The 21812-nt window shown below is 32.4% G+C and overlaps 2 protein-coding genes across 3 annotated transcripts; one reads left to right on the forward strand and one right to left on the reverse strand.

Annotated features, from left to right (window-relative positions):
- The first annotated feature begins 501 nt into the window (after positions 1–501).
- LOC120145049 lies at positions 502–7843 on the forward strand. Of its 2 annotated transcripts, XR_005518099.1 has the most exons (8): positions 502–597; positions 2931–3032; positions 3110–3760; positions 5361–5440; positions 6168–6620; positions 6722–6802; positions 6884–6986; positions 7609–7843. XR_005518099.1 is itself a non-coding variant. In XM_039158959.1 (7 exons), exons 1-7 carry the CDS (start codon positions 543–545, stop codon positions 6887–6889), a joined length of 1428 nt encoding a protein of 475 aa, XP_039014890.1. In that variant the 5' UTR covers positions 502–542; the 3' UTR covers positions 6890–7187. The 2 variants fall into 2 exon arrangements, 1 of the variants encoding a protein (XP_039014890.1); XM_039158959.1 differs by lacking the exon at positions 7609–7843 and having other exon boundaries at positions 6884–7187.
- A 3438-nt stretch (positions 7844–11281) lies between these two features.
- Positions 11282–13007, reverse strand: LOC120145313 (pectinesterase-like). Its single transcript, XM_039159191.1, has 2 exons — positions 12050–13007; positions 11282–11970 (listed from the first exon to the last, which is right to left on the reverse strand). The coding sequence occupies exons 1-2, from the start codon at positions 13005–13007 to the stop codon at positions 11282–11284; spliced, it is 1647 nt and encodes a 548-aa protein (XP_039015122.1).
- Positions 13008–21812: the final 8805 nt, after the last annotated feature.

A 21812-nucleotide genomic window follows, 5' to 3' on the forward strand; every position in this document is an offset into this window, starting at 1 on the left:
ACTCAAAATTTTAAAGGAGAGTATTATTTTTTTTATCATTAATGAGTTTTCAATTTTAAATTATTAGATATTTGATTAGAATATAGTTTTATAATATTTTTTAATAAAATACAGTTATCGTGTTTTAATAAACTTTTAAATTATTTCGAATGATCTCAATAATAAATTGAATTTTTATTCTTTTAAAAATTTTGAATTCAAATAATTGTTTCCAGATTTTAAAGAAGAAAGATAAACAAAAAGAGAATATTGTGATGCTTTCTACTATTATGACTAATTGATTTTTCTGGAAACTGGGGTTTTAAATATGAATTAAAACATTAAATTCTATTGTAATTGAATCAAGTAACAGCAAAAATCAATAAAAAAGAAAGAAAGAAAGGAAGAAAACCCAACAAACAATCCCCTTGTCTTTTCAGTTTTCACCATCTCCCCACCCTCATGACAAACTATTGAAACGTAAATCTAAAGTAACAGTTTAACAAGTTTAAAAAGAATAAAAGCTTCTGCAATTGGAAACCCAGATTTTGCTTTTGCAAAAAATGGAGGTTAAGGTCGATTCTACGTTGAAGGAAAATAAAGGAGAAACAATGGGAGGTATATGCTTTCGTTCCTCGGTCTCAGATCAAATATTTGAGATTTGGGGTTTTAGTTTTCTACTGGTGTTTATTTACCTTTCGATTTTGAGGCTTTTGGGATGTTCTAAAGTTTGGCATCTTTGGTTTGCCGTTATATGTTAAGATAGTTGCATGCATATAGATTTTTTTTGGTCAATAAGCGCGGCATTTGGTGGTGTTTGGTTGTTGGGAAAGCGGAGCAAGAATTTTAAAACTCTACCCCATGTTTTTCCCCAAAGAAAAGACTGTCTTCTTTGCTTGGAATTATTTTCAATGATTTAGCGTTGTGTCTGGTACAATAGAGAGAAATCCAAACTGAGGGAGGGAAGATCCTCACCTTTGATCCAAATCATTGTGAAGGGCGGTAAGCCTGTACCCTACTATTAAGTCAAGCTTAAATTGTGTCGGTTTTGTGCTGTTTTATCACTTGAAAAATATACAAAACTTGTACATGGCTATGCTTATTCAATTGAGCCTTGAGCATTCTGGCCCCCGTCTCTATGGTTGCATGTTAGCATTTGAATGTTCATATTAACTGCGGATCAAAATTACCATTCTGTAATGGATCGTGGAATATTTTTGAACTGCTAGGAATGTATAGCATCTGCTGGGATCATGTTGTTGATGCTGTGGATTTTCTGTATAAGCTGATACCTTTTGTTCCTCAAACATAGTTCTATGTGGATGTGAAATTATGTGAATACCTTCGGCGGACATGTTTTAAAAATTCTTCATACTTTAACAAACCTGCTAGTGATTCATCAATTTGTTCATTTGTTCCACTTGAAGATGGTGCCAAAGGATTTTTAAAGGTTAATTTCTCTAGAATATTGGATGAGATGTGTAAGACTTTATTGTTAAAGCAAAAGTTCCCTAATGGAAGGAAATATTAGGTAACCCCAATCTCAAGAAAACTTCACTAAGTTAAAGGCTTATGAAGGCAGCTTATTGATAAGATCATGTAGTTGGTCGAATGTTGAACTTTATTATTTTCTATTGTAGATTGAAGTGTTTCATGTTCTATGGTAAGCGGCTGAATTTTCAGATAACTTTTCTATATATGTTCAGTTCTTTTCTCCATTTTGTTTCTTCTAAGTTTTGCTTTGGGGTTATAACAACTGCTCTTTCTGTGCCAGTTTTATCTACCAAGATGCCCTAACTTGAAAGTTATTAATTTTTTAGCTACAATAATGATTCAGAAAATATTGAAAACGGAGATATATACTTTTTAGGTTAAAATATTCTTCAAGGCTGAAATTTAGTCTTTCTACTTTTATTTTTAGGATTTTTTTCCCTCTACTTTCTAGATTTAAATCAAGTCTAATTATTAATACCATTAAAATTCTTCTGCTAAATTTAAGTCCATTACTTTTTCTTTTTCTTTTTTTGTATGGATGCATTTCAAAATGTTACATCAATGAAACTAACATGATTTTTACGGTGTTAACAATTGGATTTGAATTTTTAAATTTGAAAAGTTGAGGGACTAAATTCCCGACAATAGAAGTAGGAGGATTAAATTCCAAATGTATGAAGAGTACAGGTTCTTGGAGCATGCTTTAGCCATACTTTTTATTGTATGGTTGCAGAAAGAAATAAAAGAAGGTAAAAAATAACATACATTTCTTTGGAAGGAAAAAATGCAAGATCGCTGAGGTACAGATCATGATCAGTGCATGTGCCGTGTATTCTGTAGGTTTTTTATCTTGAATGTTGGAGATAAGATATGATAGTTTGTAATGAGTAAAATGGCCTATCCTGTCATACCACCCTTAAAAGTTCTTCCTTTTTTGATGTAATCATTTTTATGTGTAGTTAATGATATCGAGACATTGCTTCTAGAGCTAGCTGAATTGGACAACTATGTTTGCTTAAATTTCCTCTAAGGGAAACCAGACAGATTTATATCATTTAAGTTGTCCTAACATGAGGTACTCCTGAAAATAAGAGATAGGTATCAAGAAGATCATTGCACGTAAGAGAGATTGTGGATGGTATAATCTGACAAATCCAAAGCTGTACAAATGGTTAAAGGAATATGGTGAAGTCGTTCACCAGGGTCGGTGTTATTTGGATGTGGTTTTAGTTTAGCTTAGTTTCCATTTTCCTCTTTTTACAGTATTTTATGTGGTTGATTAGTACCCATTCTGCTGCTTCTCATTTGATAGAAAATAAATCATAAATATCTATGACAACTTTGATTTTTATTATTAAGCGTAGCAGCAAAGTTAACTGCCCTTTTTTTCTTTCATACTTAAGTTTATCATACTTAATACATGTGTTCCTAATTATCTGTGATCGTTTTAAATTCAGGTGAACTGCAGACCGAAGAAGATAAAGTTTCTCTGCATTTAAATAAGAAACGAACCGTCAAAACACCATCCCAGGTTATGGCCCTGGAGAACTTCTATAAAGGTAATAATTCTTGTTTTCTCATCATATTGAAATGTTTCTTGTTTTCTGTTTCAAAAATATTTGTTGTTCTTTTCCAGAGGACAGATTTCCTTCAGATGAAATGAAAGAGAAACTGGCTGTTCAAATAGGGTTGACACAAAAGCAGATAGCTAGTTGGTTTTGTCATAGAAGGTTAAAAGACAAAAGGAGAGATGACTCGTATGCTAATGGGCAACATGATCATTCTAGTGGTGTTATCCAGGATCATGTTAGTGGGCTCAGGCAAGATTCTAGTGGCAGTATTAAACAGGGTGATTACAGGTATATTGATCCGAGGGTGGTAGAAAGTCGAAGGATTTTTGGCCAATGGTTTCCAGTTACTGACCTGACGTATGAGCATAGATGTCACCAAAATCCATATGATGTTCAGATGGAGGATACATCTTCTGAAAGTGGTTTGTCTTTACATGATCAGCTTTTTTCTGAAACTGGGAATCCTTATGACATGTGCCATTCAGCTAAACTTACAAAAAATGGAGCAATTGTGCATACTAATCCGAGTTCTAAAAGCATGGGTTATAAGCCATCTGGATATTTGAAGGTTAAGGGTGTGAGCGAGAATCATGTCATTATTGCTGTTAAGAGGCAGCTGGGAAGGCATTATCGAGAAGATGGTCCAGTACTTAGTATTCAGTTTGATCCACTTCCTCCTGGTGCATTTGAGTTCCCAAGTAGCCATCCACTCAATGGTAAGTTAAATAACCAGATCTGTATGATATATTTACAATTTTTGTAAAATCATGAAACAATTCTAGCTGACAGGTTTAGTAGGTTTTGTTGCTTTTATTTATTGTTAGTTTGCATGCTAAATATATTATTATCTTCTGAATTTAGAAATAACTGTTATAATGAACATATTTTTAAGTCTACAGGCATCGGCTGATGCATCTTAATTTCAAAAGCAAAAGCATAAGACAAATCTTTCTAGTGCTGGAACGAAAGAGAGGCTTAAGCCCCAAGTCATTGGAGCATAATCATATTTTTTTCTGTGTGCATGTGTATATTTCCGCTTCTTTCCTTAACCCTTTCCATTTCCTTCCTTCAATGTTTACTTTCTTGTTTCATGTAACTTTTCTACTAGGTGTTTCTTCATTGCTAAGTAGCTAATTATTTGGTTTTCATCTCACTTTTGTTTCCCTTTTTAGTTTTTCTTCTCTGCTCTCTCTGTCTCCCTTGTTTTGTCTAAACTCTTATCTACACCCCTTCCATTTTTCACCTTAAATTTGTTTCTCTTTGTTTTGCTGCCATGAATTTCTCCTTTTGATTTCAAAAACATCTTTCTTGTTTTATTGTCTGTGTTACAAGTTATTTAATTACAAGAGTTAAAATGCAGAGGGATGATGTTTTAATGGATTTTCATTGCCTGTCTGGAAAAAAAAAAGGCCTGCAGTGAAGTTTATGATTCAGTCGGAAAGGCATACATGCCTATGAGGTGCATTTTTGACATCTTGCTGCAATTTTCAAAGGTTTATCCTGTGGCACCCCGCATCATTCATTTCAAACACATTTAAAAAAACTGTTGATAGACATAACTACCACAAGATATGTCTGAGAAGTATAGTTGAAATGAAAATTGCTTTTAGTAGTCTAACACGTGTTATGTTCTGGGGTCTGGGATTGAGTCATGGGACGAGTAGCACACAAATCAAATTCAAAGAAAGGGTCTTTGCCCTTATTTCGATTTCTAGTTTTGCCTATGGTTGTGGAACTCAAGGATAGTTGCCTACCGTAAGTTTCCAAAAATTTCAACTTTCAACCTATTTTATTCATTAATAATTTACCAGGTTTACAATTTAGGAAAGTACTCTGTTCCAACTGTTGCCTCTTACTTTGTTATACTTTGAGAAAGTTCTTGTTATTGCAAAGGCATACAATTGACCAAACCATGAAGATTCGAGTTTGATGTCAGCAATTCATCAATAAACGGTTAATTCTAAATGACATGCAAATAGAATAATCATAAAAGTCAGGTTAGTGGCTCGGAAATTAGAATGGATAAATTTGAATATGAATCCGATGCATGTTTCTGTGTGATTAGAACATGCTTCTCCGAAGCTTGAAATATTCATAAAACGTTGCAGTTGGTTTAGCATAGTTGTGCTCTATACCTTGGTCTTTTTGTGTGAGGCTATTTGTCTCCTTACCTGTAGACCTGTTATTCCAGTTCTATCAGCAGATGGCACTCTTCAGCTGTGCTTCCCTTGTAGTCTTGAAGCTTAGCTTTGATCATGTATCTTCAACCTCAAAATATTTGAACTCATATGTATCTTCTATTTATTGTGTTAGCAGAGCTAATCAGTGTTAGAGGTTCCCAACAGGATTGCTATCCAGATATCTCTGGAGTGATGAAGCAGCCTAAGCCTAAGATTGTAAGTGGATTCTTGATGCATTTTTCAAAGTTTTTATATTATTTAGCATACATAATTGACTCCCAAAGTAATTTTAATTTTTTTTTTAATTATATTACCCTCTTTACAAGTGTTCAAAATAACTGAGAGTCATTTTGTTCCCGTTCGATCATTATATGAACTAACTATGATGTTAACCTATTTTTCCTAAGGTGCCATTTTGCAATCTTGTTGAGAGAGAACTAAATTTGGGTATTGTCTTTGATAATGGAGAATTTGCTGTGAGTATTATAGCATGGACCATGCTGCTGGTATTTACAGGGGTAAAAGCATAGAAAAAGTGCTACAGGTTATTTAGTTTTAAGCAAATTTCTCTGGCCCCAGTTATCTTAAAATTACTTTCGGAGGAAGAGAAATCTGCTATGCTCGTCGAGAAATATTTCAGATCCACATGCATCTGGATCTTTTAGTTGAACAGTGATGTAATGAATTATGGTTGTACTTTTGACATTAGAGCTTGAAAGCTTTGGTTGTCTAATTTTAACTTCGTAGTGCTTCAATTGTACTTTGTACTTGGATATATGTAAGTCACTCTAATTCTTTCAATTAGAAGCTATTTGGACATTAGTTATTAATGGAAAATCATATTTAACAAACTGGATATCATCCTTCTTTTTATGATGTTATTCAGAAGTTCCTTTTTTTAACATTTTTCTGCTGCTTCTTATTTTGTTTATTTCCACTGTAGATTAATGAAGTACATAATACCATGGTGAGTTCTCAGGATTCATGCATGAAGGGTGAAAACTTCAACATTGTGCATGGGTCTGAAAGTCAGGGCTGGAAATCTCATCATGAACCAAAACATAAGCCTTCTTTTTCTTGTTCAAACCCTTTTCCTAGGCAGGACCCTCCTGTAGATATCTACAAAGTTTATGCTGACAAACCTGCTGTCAATGATTGTCAACGAAGTAGGATGAGCTCTAAGCTTGCTGTTGGAAGGATGGTGTCGGATTCTTTTTCTAATTATCCTGTCTTCTATAGTGAGAAAATTACTAATGAACAAGAAAGTCCTGGGTCACATGATAATGAAACTCATACCTACATAGCCCCGAAAAGCCTGCCTAAAACTTCAAATTTGATAAGTGCATGCAGTGAGTCCTTGGGTGCTGATAGAGTGAAATTTGTGAGGACGGCAAAGGTGTCATTATAGAATTTATAATTTTCATGCTTTAGCTTTGTCATTTACCTGTTTCCATGCTGAATGATTTTGCTTCTAATTCTTGTGTCGATTATGTGCAGGTGGAGAATGTTGGTGGCGAGTGGAATCTGAGAAAGGATTACCCTGTCAGAATAAAAGTTGATGCAACAAATGAATTGAGAGTAAGTTCAAGCTTTAGTTGGCTTGCGGTCAAATATGCATATCATATACTAAATTTTGTTTTGCTTGACGCCCTCTTTCAGATTTGAAGGTCACCAAACAAGTTGATATTGAATTTTGTCAACAAGATTTTGTGGCAAACGCATTCCATGCTAGATTGCATGTGTCGAAAAATCCTAGTAAAGGGTTAGTATAATATATATTTTGCCTTCTCAATCTATCTTTTCATTGGCATATGCATATGCCAATGAGCTTTTGCTTGTCTCTATTGTGATCTTGCATGTCTGTACACTGGCATTTATTTTTAAGTGAACTCGTGTATGTTCCCCTTTATTGAGTTTTCTTTTTTCCGTTTGCTTGCGTCTGTGTTGTGCATGGCCATTCTTGTTTTTGCTCATGATGAGAGGCTTACTATATGAAATATGAGTAAGGTCGATGCAATCGAAGTGTTTCATTTAGCTTATGCATATCTCTAGTATTAACCGTTTCGCTAAATGAGCATTAGTTACATAGTAACTCTCAACCTTCCACAAAACTGATGTCTGTTCATTTGATAACTTATTTAGCAAAACCGTCCCATATGTATCATAAACTTGGAATGCCGAGATTTTTCGGATGGTTTTTTTTCTCTCTTCTGGAACATAAATGACGAGCAATAATTCTTCCATATATCTTGTAAATCATTCGTTTTTTTGGGGTTAGTGGTGGTGTGGCATTCATTTTGTTGAAGTGTATGGCTGTATGCCTAGCAAGGCATGATTCTGAATCGCAGTTGCGTAATCTTTTTATTGCATTTTATGTCATCTAGATCTTCCATGGATGTACCGAGTAGCTTGAGCGAGGATGAAATTGCAGAAACTAGTTTATCCTCTCGGATTGACTATGCTTACGGTTGAAGGATTGTCCATTTTTCAAGAGGCTCAAGGGGTTGTAAAAAGATGTACAAATGATGGCGTGACAGGAAAACTACTGCTAGGGAGAGCATTGGGGGCAGTATTTTGTTCATTGTATTATGTCCTTAAATAGTGCTCACCTGTTAACGTAAATGTGTGTGAACTCTTCGGTTTGGTAGTTAATTGTTGTGCTTTGAGGTTGTTTTTATATCTTCAGTAACTATTGGAATGTAAGAGTCGTCAACAACAACAAAACTTTATTCCCATATGCAATGGGGTAAGGAGGAGGTAGGGTAGTAGACTGCCCCCAATGTCGTTGAGAGCAGTTTCCGTGAAAGACCTCCAACAGTCAGAAAATTAAAAAATAAAGATAAAATATAATGCATGTATAAAGAATTATCTACAAAGAAACAAAGCATTTATGTACAAGAGATCGATCATTTTTTTAAATACCAATAGTTGTCAGTGAAGAGATCGATCCTTCGAAGGAAGAGATTGATCATTTTTATGTCCCTACGAAAGAGATAAAAGTGATCGACCGTTTAGATAAGCCCCATATGAATTGGTCTATAACAATCTAGAAATAAATAAACTAAAATAAAGAGAGAATTAGAGACAATAATATATTGAAAATTTTTATAACGCTCAACAAGTACCGTTGAACACCATTAATTTAATTTATAGAAATTTAAAATTCTAAAAAACGTATAATTATAAATTAGTTCAAAATTTAAATGTAAATTATTTAAAATATTAATTACATTATTTTCCATAATTTATTTAACGATTTTTAAATAATTTTTAATGGTAAATTATAAATTTTTTTATTGTTAAAAATGATTATAGAAAATATGTAATTAATATTTGAGAAAATAACCTCATTGACCAAAAATGTCTTATAATATACGATTTTAACTAACTTTTTTTGGATTTGTCAAAATGACCAACTAAATCGCAATGCGATCGATAATTCGCAACGCGATCTCCGGTATCGCAAATTAGTTTCCAGATTCGCAACGCGAACTTGGACTATCGCAACGTTAACTTGGACTATCGCAATGCGAATATGTAAATCGCAATGCGATAGTCGAAGTTCGCATTGCGATAGTCGAATTTGGAAAATCGCAACGCGAACTTCGACTATCGCAATGCGAACTTCGACTATCGCAACGCGAACTTCGACTATCGCATTGCGATTTACATATTCGCATTGCGATAGTCCAAGTTAACGTTGCGATTTATTCCAAATTTGTTGCGATAGTCGAAGTTCGCGTTGCGATTTATTCCAAATTCGTTGCGATAATCCAAAATCGCAACGACTGGTGGTATTGCATTTGTTTCTTAAGAATTTTCTCTAAAAAGATAATATTAACGCGGACGTGTCAAAGACACGTATTACCACGACCATGACCACGACCGGAGATCGCGTTGCGAATTAGCGATCGCATTGCGATTTAGTTGGTCATTTTGGTAAATCCAAAAAAAGTTGGTTAAAATAATATATTATAAGGCATTTTTGGTCAATGAGATTATTTTCTCTTAATATTTTATTTTAAATAATTTACTTTTAAATTTTTAATTATTCGTCGAATTATCTTAAATCTTAAATCTTTATAAATTAAATTAATAATACTCAACGATACTGGTGTTCAACGGTATTCGTAGAACGTGACAAATTTATCCATATATATTAATGTAATATAAAACAATAAAAATGCACTCAACCAAAAGTTCTCAAAATAATCATGAAGCTCGAATCTACATGAAAAACGAAAAGATCGAAAAACTTTTATAATGAAATCATGAAGCTCTCAAATAATCATATCTCTTGGACATCTTTCGATTGATCAAGCTAGTAATTGGGTATGAATTAAGTGACTTTGTTATTTTTTGAGGTCTCATATTCGAGTATCTATGTATAAGCGTTCTGAGACTTAAGAACGTCAGATAAATGACGTAATAAAAAATGTTACAAAAAAATAATATTTTCAGTTAATATAATTTAAAATGTTAATTTTTTCTTAACATTTTTTGGTGGCATACTTTCTTCATAATATTCTCGATGGTACACATTCTTTATAATATCTTCATTGGCAACCGAAAATATTACATTACTATTTTCGATTCAACCGAAAAGGTTAAAAAGTTAACATTTTAGATAACATTTTCGTTTGTGCTCAACCGAAAATGTTATGTTTTTTATAACATCTTCGGTTACGCTCATTTCATATTATTCCTCCTTAATCTTAAATTAGACCGTCGTATAATGAACTTTCCATTTTTTTCTAAAAGAGATAGATCCTTTCGATAATATATCAATCCTTTTGATAAAATATCATTTTAATTAAAAATCCTAAAAGTTTTAGCTTCAAAAAAAATAATCTTAGTTAATTTAAAAAACCGACTACTTCAAAAATCATCAAGACTTTAATTTATTTTTGAAAGATTTAATTAAATATAAAATTAAATTTATAAATATTAATCATATAAAAAATATTATAATTCAAATTCCTAACCTATTTCGATATAAAACATAGATTCTTTATAAATAAATATAAATAAAAGAGGAATAAAATTTTAACTTCTTTATGACAAACAATTTCATTTTGAATTTAATTTTTTTTATAAGTTAAAGTTATTATAAGATTATATTTATTTAGAAAATGAACATTCAAATACTCTTATAAATGATGCGCTCGTACAGAGGACCTTTAAGTAGGAAAACTCAAATGAGTAATTCGACCACCAACTGAATCAAATTATCATTATCCGAATTAATTAAATTTTTTCTTTAACTGTTAATCGAACTGAACTTTTTTTTTTAAAATATTAACCGAGTTGAACTTTATTTGGTTAATTCGATTGATGACTGAACTAATCAGAGTTTTTAATAATTTTTTTAGTTAGATTAATTTAAGCTTAATAAAAGTACTTTTTTATTTGAATTAAAATTTAATTAGGTCTTGATAATTTAATGGGTCTAATGTGATTAAAAAATAATGGAGTCTTAATTTCTAATAGATTTTAGCTTAAAATATGTATTTAATATAAATAATATTTAATATATTCGATTAATTCGGTTAATTAATCGATTTCAAATAGAACTAATGGTTAACTGAATATTAAAAAATATTAACAGTTCTCCAAACCAAACTAATTCGATGACCGACCGTTCTAACCGAACTAATTCGATTTGATCAATTAATTCAATTAAAATCGAGAAATAAATACCCTTATCTTTAAAGATAATAATTACTCTTTTAATCACTGATGCCGCTTCATCTATGCTTCATTTAAAACTTAAATGAAACATTAAAGATGTTAATAACTTCATGATATCTTAATGCCATAAATGAAGTCTTAACGTTTATGGACGTACACTTGATTTTATGTTAAAGTTAAATGTATAAAAGTTTTAAAAAATAAATTTATAGAATTTAAAGACGAAAATATATTATTAATAAAAAAACGTGAAAATGTCTAAAAATTATGAAAATTGAAGAATGTTTGAGAAGGAAAAGTAAGGATTCAAGTGATGAAGGTATTATTTTAATGAAGAAAATTACAGTAACCGACTGCAAAAATATTTCAAAGGAAATCGCCATTGAAAGGAACTCCAGTTTCAGGCAACCATTTGTCGCCATTAATGAAGTTGGAAACACTGAATTTATCAGCTTCAGTGCTACTTATATCCTTATGGTATCCAGGCCAATTAACTCGATAATCAGTACTCGATCCTGGTCCATAGTTCCTATATTCTGCATAATAAAGTGTACTACCATAATCTCGATTCCATTCGATCCATCCCGAAGGTTCAATCAAACTATCCATGAAACTTCGTACGTAAACGGTTCTCGAATACTGCCTCCACGGCCTTCCGAGATACGTTTTCTTTGCACCGCTGCTCGAAGCTAAGTCACCGGAGGCTTTAATGATGCAATTGTCGATCGATATGCCAGTTCTTTGGTTCGGATCGGTCCTTCCTTGTGCAGTGATGATGTTGTGTTTATTCGGCAACAGTCGAGGGTATATGTTACATTTTTGGAAGACAACGGGGGCGTTTCCGAATATGAAATCGACCGTGCCGTAGATGTCGCATTCTCTGTAGAATTGCCTGGCAGAGTGTGCATATAAGGTGTCCTGGTATCCCTCGAAACTGCATCGGTAAAACACGGACTTTTCGGCTCCGTTTCGGACGGCGACGGCTTGGCCCTTGCTAGGTCCAGCTGTGTTTCGGAATGTTATGTCGACTGCGATGAACTTCTTGCCCGCAACAGCTGCAGCAGGGGAGTTACGTATGAGTCAAGAAAGTGTAATGTTCGGAACAACATTATTTAAGGCTGAATTATACTTTACCGAATGTTGCTGTATTGAACGTGGTTAACCCGTCTGCGGTGCTGCGACTTCCGGTGATTATTGTGCGGCCTATACCGTCGCCGATCAAAATCAAGTTCTTCTTATTACTAGGTATCAAAATGTTTTTTTCGTAGATGCCGCTGACCACGTAGATCACGAAGTATTGATTGTTGTCACTGGGATTGTTCGGTGCGGAGGCGATCGCGTCGTTGATGGTTGTGAATTGGCCATCTCCTCTAGGACTTACCATCACCACTTGTGCCACTGAAATTTTCCCATTTGTTAACGTTTTAATATCCTTTTTTCCTGTTGCAAATTCATGAATTGCTTGCTTATCGGTTGACATTAGCAATGACAAAGGGGAATTTCTTTCGTGAATCGAACCGGATTTGGGAACCATAAGGTTTCTTCGAGTTACGGTGGAGTCACCATCATCCCAATGCCTGAAAACCGCTAGAGAAACACTGATGCTCTTCGTTCCGTTCGACCGAAACAAACGATCCTTGATACTCGATGCTAACGGCATCGATTCGAGTCCTTGGAAGCAAGTCTCTACGTTAGCTAGAGCAGCACTAAGCAAAGCATGCAAATCATCAGCGACGAAGCTGTTCAAACCATCCGAAACTTGTGACAAGTAATCCACGTTCTGATCAGACAGAAACCGGCAATCCTCGAGTGCTCGTACCGTCCCGAGAGACGTCGAAGGGAGCGCGAGTAAATGTTCGACGGAAGCAAGCAAACTACGAGCATTCGACAAAGAATGATGGATCGAAATGTTGCCATAATCGAAGATGCTGTGCAACTTGTTAGAGGGTAAAATGTAATTGCAGTAATCTGCATGTGGGGTGGTTTTGCAAATGGAGTCCTTGTCAAGGGATGAAGAAGCCGAGGCATGAGATTTAGAGAAGAGGGCAATGAAAAGAGAGATGATGCAAAGGGCAGAAACCTTCATTGCCATTGCCATTGCCCTTGCCCTTGCCAATGCCACTGCCCTAAAGTTTATTATTATTGATGGAACAAGCTTTGTCCCTTATGCATATATATATACCCATCTCTAATTAACCTTAAATGAATGATATTAAATGACTAATTGCAGTTAATTTTCCTATTGGAGTCTTGCATTGTTCATTAAGTAATCCTTTAATGACTTATAACTCTTTTTTATTTTTATTTTTTATACGATAAATAACGGGTTTTACTTCTTTCAATTTAATTAATGATTTATAATTCATTTTCTATCAAATTTGTTGAAAAAGGATTTTGTTTAAAATGGTCCAACTTAAATATAAAACACCATATTAATCATCAAAGTGATCCGATTCAAATTCTCAATTAAGAATTTTTTTAGAGAATGTTTAATAAAAAAAATTATTACCAACAATCAGTTGGTCTAGTGGAATGAGGCACTAGGTCTCTTAAGCAAAGTCATGGTTTGAATCATGACGTTTATGAATGGAGCAAATTGGGTTGAGAGAGTCGCCATCGCCTTTGCAGTACACGATCTAGATTAGTCGGTTAATAAATCGGATACCAGTGATTAATTAAAAAAAATTATTCGCTCATACAATATAAGCACACAATGGAAAAACACATATTATTAGTAACAGAGAACGAACAAGGAATCTGCCATAATTTTTTTTAAAAATAACAAAATGTAGTTAAGGTATTTTCATCTCTTTACATTCAACACACAAAATCATACCAAATATGAAATTTAAATAATTTGATACAACATCCATATTAGCACTGTGCAAACTTTCTGTTGTTTCGTGTTTAAAACGCTTCTTGAATTGTAAAACTAATACTTATAGGGATTAGTTTGTAAGAAGTTAATAAATTTTGTTACTTGATTAAAAATAATAAATTATTGATTTAATTATGAAATTAAAGTAATTATAAGTATATCGTCGAAAACCCATCTTAATTGAGTTAGAGTTCATTCTCAAATTTAAAATTTTGGGGACCATTTTATAAAGTATCATTCATTTAAGTACCATAGACTAAAAACACCTTTAGGGATTTTAAAAGAAAATTCGAAACACATTCCATTTTTTTAAACCTTGAAGATCGATCAATCGATTTCTTGAGAAATCGATTCTTTAAGTGAAGAGATCGATAATTTTTTCAAGAAATCAATTATTTTAGTGAATGAATCGATCCTTTTAGAAAGGGATTAATCATTTTCATTCCAGTAATTAAGGGATCGATCTTTTTTCCTAAGAGATTCACGAATCATTTTTCTTTATAAAATCTAATTTGAACATGCACAATTAAGCTAACTATCCAACTCTTGATTGTTTCTATAACCAACGAAAGTATATAAACATACTTAAAATATACAAAATATTCCAATTATTATCATATTTCATGACATTGAATTAACAATTCACTATGTTTAGGGATGTCAATTTAATCTGAAATTGACGGGTTTCGACCTAACTTGATCTTATAGAGTCAATTTTTTTTAAAACAATCGGGTTTGTGTTGGGTTGAACTTTTTAAGGGGGTGAGGTCGGGTCGGATTTATACTCTAAAAATTCAGGTCAGGTCGGAGTCAAGTGAATGATATATATTTTTCAGGTTGAATGGATGATATATAAATTTTGGGTCAAATTGAGTTCGAGTGGAGGATATATTTTTTCAAGTCGAGTCGAATTGACAAAAAACTTCCCGTTGTCATCCCTATGAATATCAAGGTTTAGTTATTCAATTGAAGTTGTTTTTTAGGAATTCCTACAGTTAGTTTAGACATTCAAGATCATTTACTTATTTTAAAAAGTTTGACACGACATTCTCATGTTATATGACTTATCTCAATAAAGAAGACATAATATCAAAATTAGCCCCAACGTTTATTAAAATAGTCATTATGTCCTCTATTCTATATTTTGGAGTATTTTGACACCCAACGTTTTATTTTAGGGTAAATAGGTTTGTAACATTTGACAGAATAATCACTTAGTCCCTTATTATTAGGAGGGTTTAACTCTCAACATTTTGTTTTAGGTTAAAAAGGGCTCCTATTTTGGAACGTTATTCATGTATTGACTAATAATTTTTCATTTATAGAGGGAGTTGTTTTCTCCAAAGTGAAACATTGAAGGTCAAAATGCTCTAAAAAAAGAATAGGGACCAAAATGATCATTTTAATAAACCTTAGAGGTTATTTTTGGTATTATGATAATAAAAAGTATATATTGTAACGACCCATTTTCTTGAGTGTTTGAGCGTTGACTCGAGTTAATAATGAATATTTTGTTTTAGGTTAGAGATTTGTTAGTATTAATTGGAAGGGTTTTAGACTTTGTTGTAAGTAATTAAGAATGTTGGGAAGCTTGTGTGAGGTGGTGGGAAGTTAGATGGCCTAAAGAGTGATTTATCCTTTTTCTTGAAAAAAAATATTTTCTCCTACGACTTAGGAGTATGGCCGGCTGGATAGGAGAGGGCATGGGCAAAGATTTCTTTGTCCCTAATTTTCTTTTAATTTTATTCTTTATCTTTCATCTATTTCCACCTTGTCTTCGTTCTTTCACCCATCTTTTCTTTAGTAACAGTGAGAGATAGAGAGAGCTTGAAGTGTCAAATTTTCTTCACCATTTTCATCTTTCAAAGGTCAACAAGATAAGGGATCATCTAGCTATGTTAAAGCTTTATGGAGCCAATGTTATTTAAGCTTTGCAAATAAAAGTTTTCAAATGTTGGGAGGGTTTGAACTTGTTAGATGTCTCGTTTATATTTCTTCTCACAGTGATGGATTTAGAAAATTTTTTTGAGGGTGTGCATGCATATATTAATAATATAAAATATTTATATCATTATAGGCACGATAAAATTTCAGGTGGGCACATGCATATATTAAGAGAAAAACTTAGAGTTTTAAGAAGAAAATTCAAATTCTAGAAAATTTCCAGGTGGGCACTAACACCAAGGTACATCCGCCACTGTCTTCTCATATTTTATTTTAAAATCATAAATTTTACTTCATAAAGATTTTGGAACATGCTAGTAACCTTATGTTAGAGGGCTAGGCCAAGAAACTTCTTTATGTTCTTCCATCAAGATGGTACCCTTTAACTTTTCTATGCTTCTTGAAAATCTATAAATATGATGCTTATGATGATAATGCATGCATGTTTTATGTCTTTGGGTGAAAAACATGTTGGGATGATTAAAATAAAGCCAAACACTTAGTTGGGAAATTTGCCTAGAAAATTTGGTTGCACATGTGTAACAACTTTGAAAATTCATGGAAAATTTTAAGATATACTAAACTTTGAATGATTAAAAATCAGAAAATTTGGGCAACAAAATCCTTAGAAAATAGTTTTAGCAGTGACTTTTAAGAATCAACAAAAAACCTTTAATAAACTTATAACTTTGGATAAATTTAATTTTGTTAAAAACATACAGTTCTTAATTTCGAACTATATATTTGGAGTTATAAATTTTTGAGTGAGCAAAGGTCAGAATAGAAGTTAGCATAATGTTTAAAAAAAACCTGCAAGGATAGTGACTTCAAAATTTTACCATATATCGTACGAGTTAATTGATAGCTTTAATTAATACACATGGAAAGATTAGGGGCTGTTTGTTTGCTGAACCGTTCAACATTCAGCGCGTTTGTTTCGCACCTCTGAATGATTCAGTGCTGACTGATTCAACAAAACAATACTGAATGATTCAGCACAGAAGTACATTCTGAATGATTCAGAGTCATTATCAAACAACATGTCATATTCAGAGCTAATTCATACAGAGCCTCTGAATCATTCAACGCTTAATCATTCACAAGTAAACAAACAACCCCTAAATCTACTTTCTTAAAAAAATGGAACATGATTTGAAATTGTAGATTATTAATTACACACTTTTCTTTAGAGATAGTGCAAGACGTCATATTTGAATAATTAATATTTTAGTCATTATTTATGACTTTGTAAAACATAAATGATCAAAATATATTCAAACATAATATACCTTGCTAGTAAGTTTGAAACACGCATAAGACTTTGAATACGGTTGTTCTATATTTTTGGTCAGATGTTTGATGCTTTGTTCATGCGCATCCAATTAAACATAAGATTCAGAAATGATGTTGTTGATAGTTGAATGTGTATTAATTATTTTGAGTTGAACTAAATGTATCTTATTGCTTTCTATTATGAATAATATATATATATGTGTGTGTGTGATATTTTGGTTACGTGTAGCCTTCGGGCTCTAACTTAACTAGCGGTTATGTGTGGCATTCGGAAAAACAATTTGGACCCCTAAGATTATTTGACTAGTAGACATGTGTGGCACTCTGGAAACAATTCAGACACCTAAGATTCTTTTGATTAGTGGCCATGAGTGGCGTAGGATTATCAAGATGCCTGATTATTTTAGAACATGTGCAATCTAACAAGTTTGGCCAATTTGAAAAGTTTAATCATTCTAACAAGTTTAACAGCAAGTGGTTTGTTTATAAAATTTTGGTGACTTGTGATTTGTTTGTTTGTTGCCCATGTCATGCTTCTATGTATACCTTTGACTTGCATAATCATATTTGTGAATTGCTTGATATAGTAGATTAGTTGTGTACCATTAAGCTTGTAAAGCTCAACATTTCAATTATTTCAATTTTAAGATTACTTAACTTTTGTTCATGTTTGAGGAGTATTATCAACAAGGGACTTCTAGCATCTCATATTTAGATTACAATACCTTATTTGTTAATGGGAATTGTATTTATAGGGCCTCATTTGTATTTTGAGGACTGTAAATTGTTTATTATTTTGGGATATTCAACTATTTTGATATATATAATTAAGATAGAGCTCTATTATTGAGTCAATCGAACCAATGAAATATCCAATAGGGGTGAATTAGAAATTAAAAAATTGATGGAAGCTTTTTGAAAGAGAATGAAAAAAATTGACACAATCAATTTTAGAGTGGTTCAACTTTTTCAATAAAGTTTACATCCACTAATTTAGCTTCCACACTAAGGATTTCAACAAATTCATTAATTTGTTCAAATCTTTTAGGACAAGGTGTACCCTTACAACACACTTAGACTTATATACCAAAGTCTCAAGTGTACAACCCTTCCTAAGAAGAAATTACAAATAGAAAACTTAGAAAATCTCACAAGGAATGTATTTGCACAATTCAAGAACAAAGAAGAACACTAAACAAATGAAACAAATGAGTACAAAAGTGTTCTTTGAAAGAAAAAAAATATTGAAGAAGGTTGACTTGATTTTGGCTCAATATGATTGCTTTGGCTTTCTTTATGATATTTTGTCTTCACATATGACTCGAAATCTTATTTTTACACCCCTTCATTCAATTATAGACGTTTGAGTTGTTGTGAGAGTTAATAGAACCGTTGGGATAAATTTTCCTACAATAAATGTTGACCAAGCACCTTGAGTACCGGTATTTGGGCTTGGAATGTCGATATTGCCTCCATTAAATACAAAAATCTAGTCATTGGTGAGAGAGGAATAGCGGTACTCCAATTAGAGTATTGATATCGGTATTGATACTCAGAGAGTATTGTACCAAAATAGCACACTGGAATTTGCAATTGTCAAAAACCTCAAGGTAGTATCGACACTTCGGTTGGAGTATCAGCACTTCAATGCATTTTTAGGCTATCTGTATCGATATTGATATCGGTACCACATGAATAGTATCGGTGATGTTCTTGTAGTATCATTACTGCAACGTTAAACAATTGATTTTTTAACTCGATTAAAATCCAAAACCCTTTGTAAAAATGTTTGAAAATTAATTCCAGTATATGACTTGAATTTTCAAAAAATTAAGTAGTAAAAATGAAGTTTTTGACCTTAAGAAGAATTTCTATATTCGAATGGATGAATCGAAAATAACCTTGAAAACCGAATTAAAAATAATCTTAAAATTTCTTTAAACTTTACTTTTTGGTATATCAAAATCTTCAAGCAAAGTTCAACAATCTCCCCCTTTTTGACATAATAAACCTTTGAATTTTTTTAAGGTTTTCTTGAAATGAATACTCACTCTTACTCTAACATTTCTCCTCATTTTTGTTTAATCAAAAAATTTAAATAAGATATAAATACAAGCTGTGAAGAAAAAAATTTCAAAAGAGGTTCGTCAACATAAATAATATTCTTAAGCAGTAAACATGGTCAAGAAAATCATGTCTCAAATATCATAAATAATAACAAACATCCAAATAGCAAAAATATCAAATACAAGCATTCATGTGCATAAAATATCTAAATCCACAACCAAAGTATGAAAACTAACATCTGAATACGAAAGATAAAAATATCCAAAAAGGTCTAAATGCAAAATCAAACATGAGCAAATAATAAACATTCAATCAAGGAAAAGAGATCAGGCATCCGACAAATGAGGATCATGATCCGAAGATGGAGCGCGGAATGAAGCAAAGTCGAGAGAAAGAGTGTTGATCCTATTCGCCACCGTGAATCTAGCATGAATATCACGTTGAGAGTCCACATACATCGCCTCCAAAGACAAATATCTAGCACCAATCTCAGAAACCTGAGTTCCCAAAGCTGTGAAGAGAGACACTATTATAGTAAACCTCATGTTCATCGTCTCTATGAAAGTCTGAAAGTAAAGAGGAATCACAATCGCAATCACATCCTCACCGATGACTTAAGGGGGATTGACAGGAATGCGATTGATAGAATCATCGACATACCATATCGTATCATCGTCCTGAGGCTGAGGTGTAACACCCCAAAATTTTGGTTAGTGAACAAAATGTAACGTTTGAAAGTTTAGTGGCCATATTATAAAGTTTACAAAAGTTAAATGATTAAAAGGATAATTTTCAAATGTTTAGGGATGAAAACTATAATTTTAAAAAGTTAAGTGTTTTGACCCCATAATGAATAGTCCATCCCCAAGAATGGTGTTTTGGTGGGAATTAGATTTTTTATCCAAAATTTGTGTTAAAAGTTAGAAAGTGTTAAAGTTTAGTAAAAAATTGGTAAATCGGATCGAATAGGAATTTGAGAAAATTTGAAGGATATTAAATTAAGCATAGAAACTATTATTTCCACATTTTAAAATGATGGAAAATAATATGGATCATTTTATTTGAGGATTTATTTCCATGTTCAATTTAGAACGTTGGATGAAAATGATAAAGATTGAAAATTTTTGGAAAGTTGCATGGATAAAGTTGTCAAGGGTATAATATTTTGTTCATCTTTGACTTTGGAAGATGATAACCAACATGTGGCTTGGTATGAATGTAATTATCAAGTTTTATTAATGGTAAAATTGTCATTTTCCATTAAATGAAATTTTAAATTCATTTAAGTTTAAATAAATGACAAATTAACATGAATTAGCTAAAATTTCATGAAAACTTGGTCATCTTCCTCCTCCATTTCGTGGCTTTCATACCCTAGGTAAGAGAATTTTTATTTTTCATTTTTAAGCTAATTTATTAGGTTTTTGGATTAAGATGTAAAATAGAAAATTGTTCTATTCGATGAGCTCTATTATTTGGTACCAATATTGCAAGCTAATCTTGCTTGAGTCCAAAGATCCCAAATTCTAGGATTTATGTTCATGTTATGGTTTCATGAATTAATGATGGATTTTGAGGTTATGGAGGTTGTAAAATTATTTCCAAGCTTGTTTGATGATCAAATCATGATTAAACCTCCTAGAAATGCAAATGATATTTTCGACCTAACCTTAAAATTAGGGAAATTTGTGATTTTGTGAAATTGAGTTAGGGGTTTGATTGTAAAGGTTTTAAAATGTTGAATAGAGGTTGATTTCATACTCGAATCAATCGAAATCAAGTGAAAATCATGGAACCCTAACGCTAAGTATTTGGCCATGGCTTGAATGAGTGAGAAAAAATGTGGAAAATTATGTAAGGTTTGCAAATGATGAGGGAAGGATTCTACAAACCTTAGAAAGTTATAGGACCCTTATGTAATTTTTTGAAAGTTGGGGGTCTTATTTAAAAATTATGAAAAATTATGGGAACAATGTGTAATTATTTAGTAGTTGATGTACTATGCTGGAAATTAATGTTGGAGTATTGGAATTGATGTTAGAATTTGAAATCAGATTATTTTGGAAAGTTAGTAAAAGTTGAGGTTCAAATCATAAATATGGAAAAGTGGGAACTTAAGTGAAAATGTTATGTAAAATTTAGATTAAAAGGGACTTGAATGGTCAATTAGAAGTGTTAAGGTCAACAAGTATGTTGTGACATGAAAAGTGTATCGAATGAGCATCGAAATATTTTTAGGAATTTATTTTCTAATGTGTGCCTGTGTTAGTATGATTCTAATGTGGTTTGAATTGCATATGTTTTGTAAATGATGCTCATTTAGATTTTGTGCTTGAAATCAAGATAAACACGATTTAAGATAAGGATAACCTTAAGGATGGAATGTGAATATCCAAGGAAGGTTTACAAGCTAAGGACGCCATGTGAGTGCAAATCTAATTTGAACTTATGTTATCAAACGAACATTGGCTTAAGATGATCCAATGATGGGGTTACTATGGTAAGGAGTGAATCCTAAATGTTATGTGTGTTTTGGTTCATGCATATATGTTCATTTGGTGAGGTAATAGAATTAGTGAATAAACTGAAATTGCAAATTGGTGAAATATGCCTAGAGTTGTGTTCTAAACAGTAAGTTTAGAAAATCACCATAAACTCTACAGAAATGATTAGAGGATGATCTTTATACTGTTGGATTTATATATCAGTCTAGTT

The sequence above is a fragment of the Hibiscus syriacus genome, unplaced genomic scaffold, assembly GCF_006381635.1.
Source record: "Hibiscus syriacus cultivar Baekdansim isolate YM2019G1 unplaced genomic scaffold, ASM638163v2 tig00110893_pilon, whole genome shotgun sequence".
Lineage (NCBI taxonomy): Eukaryota > Viridiplantae > Streptophyta > Magnoliopsida > Malvales > Malvaceae > Hibiscus > Hibiscus syriacus.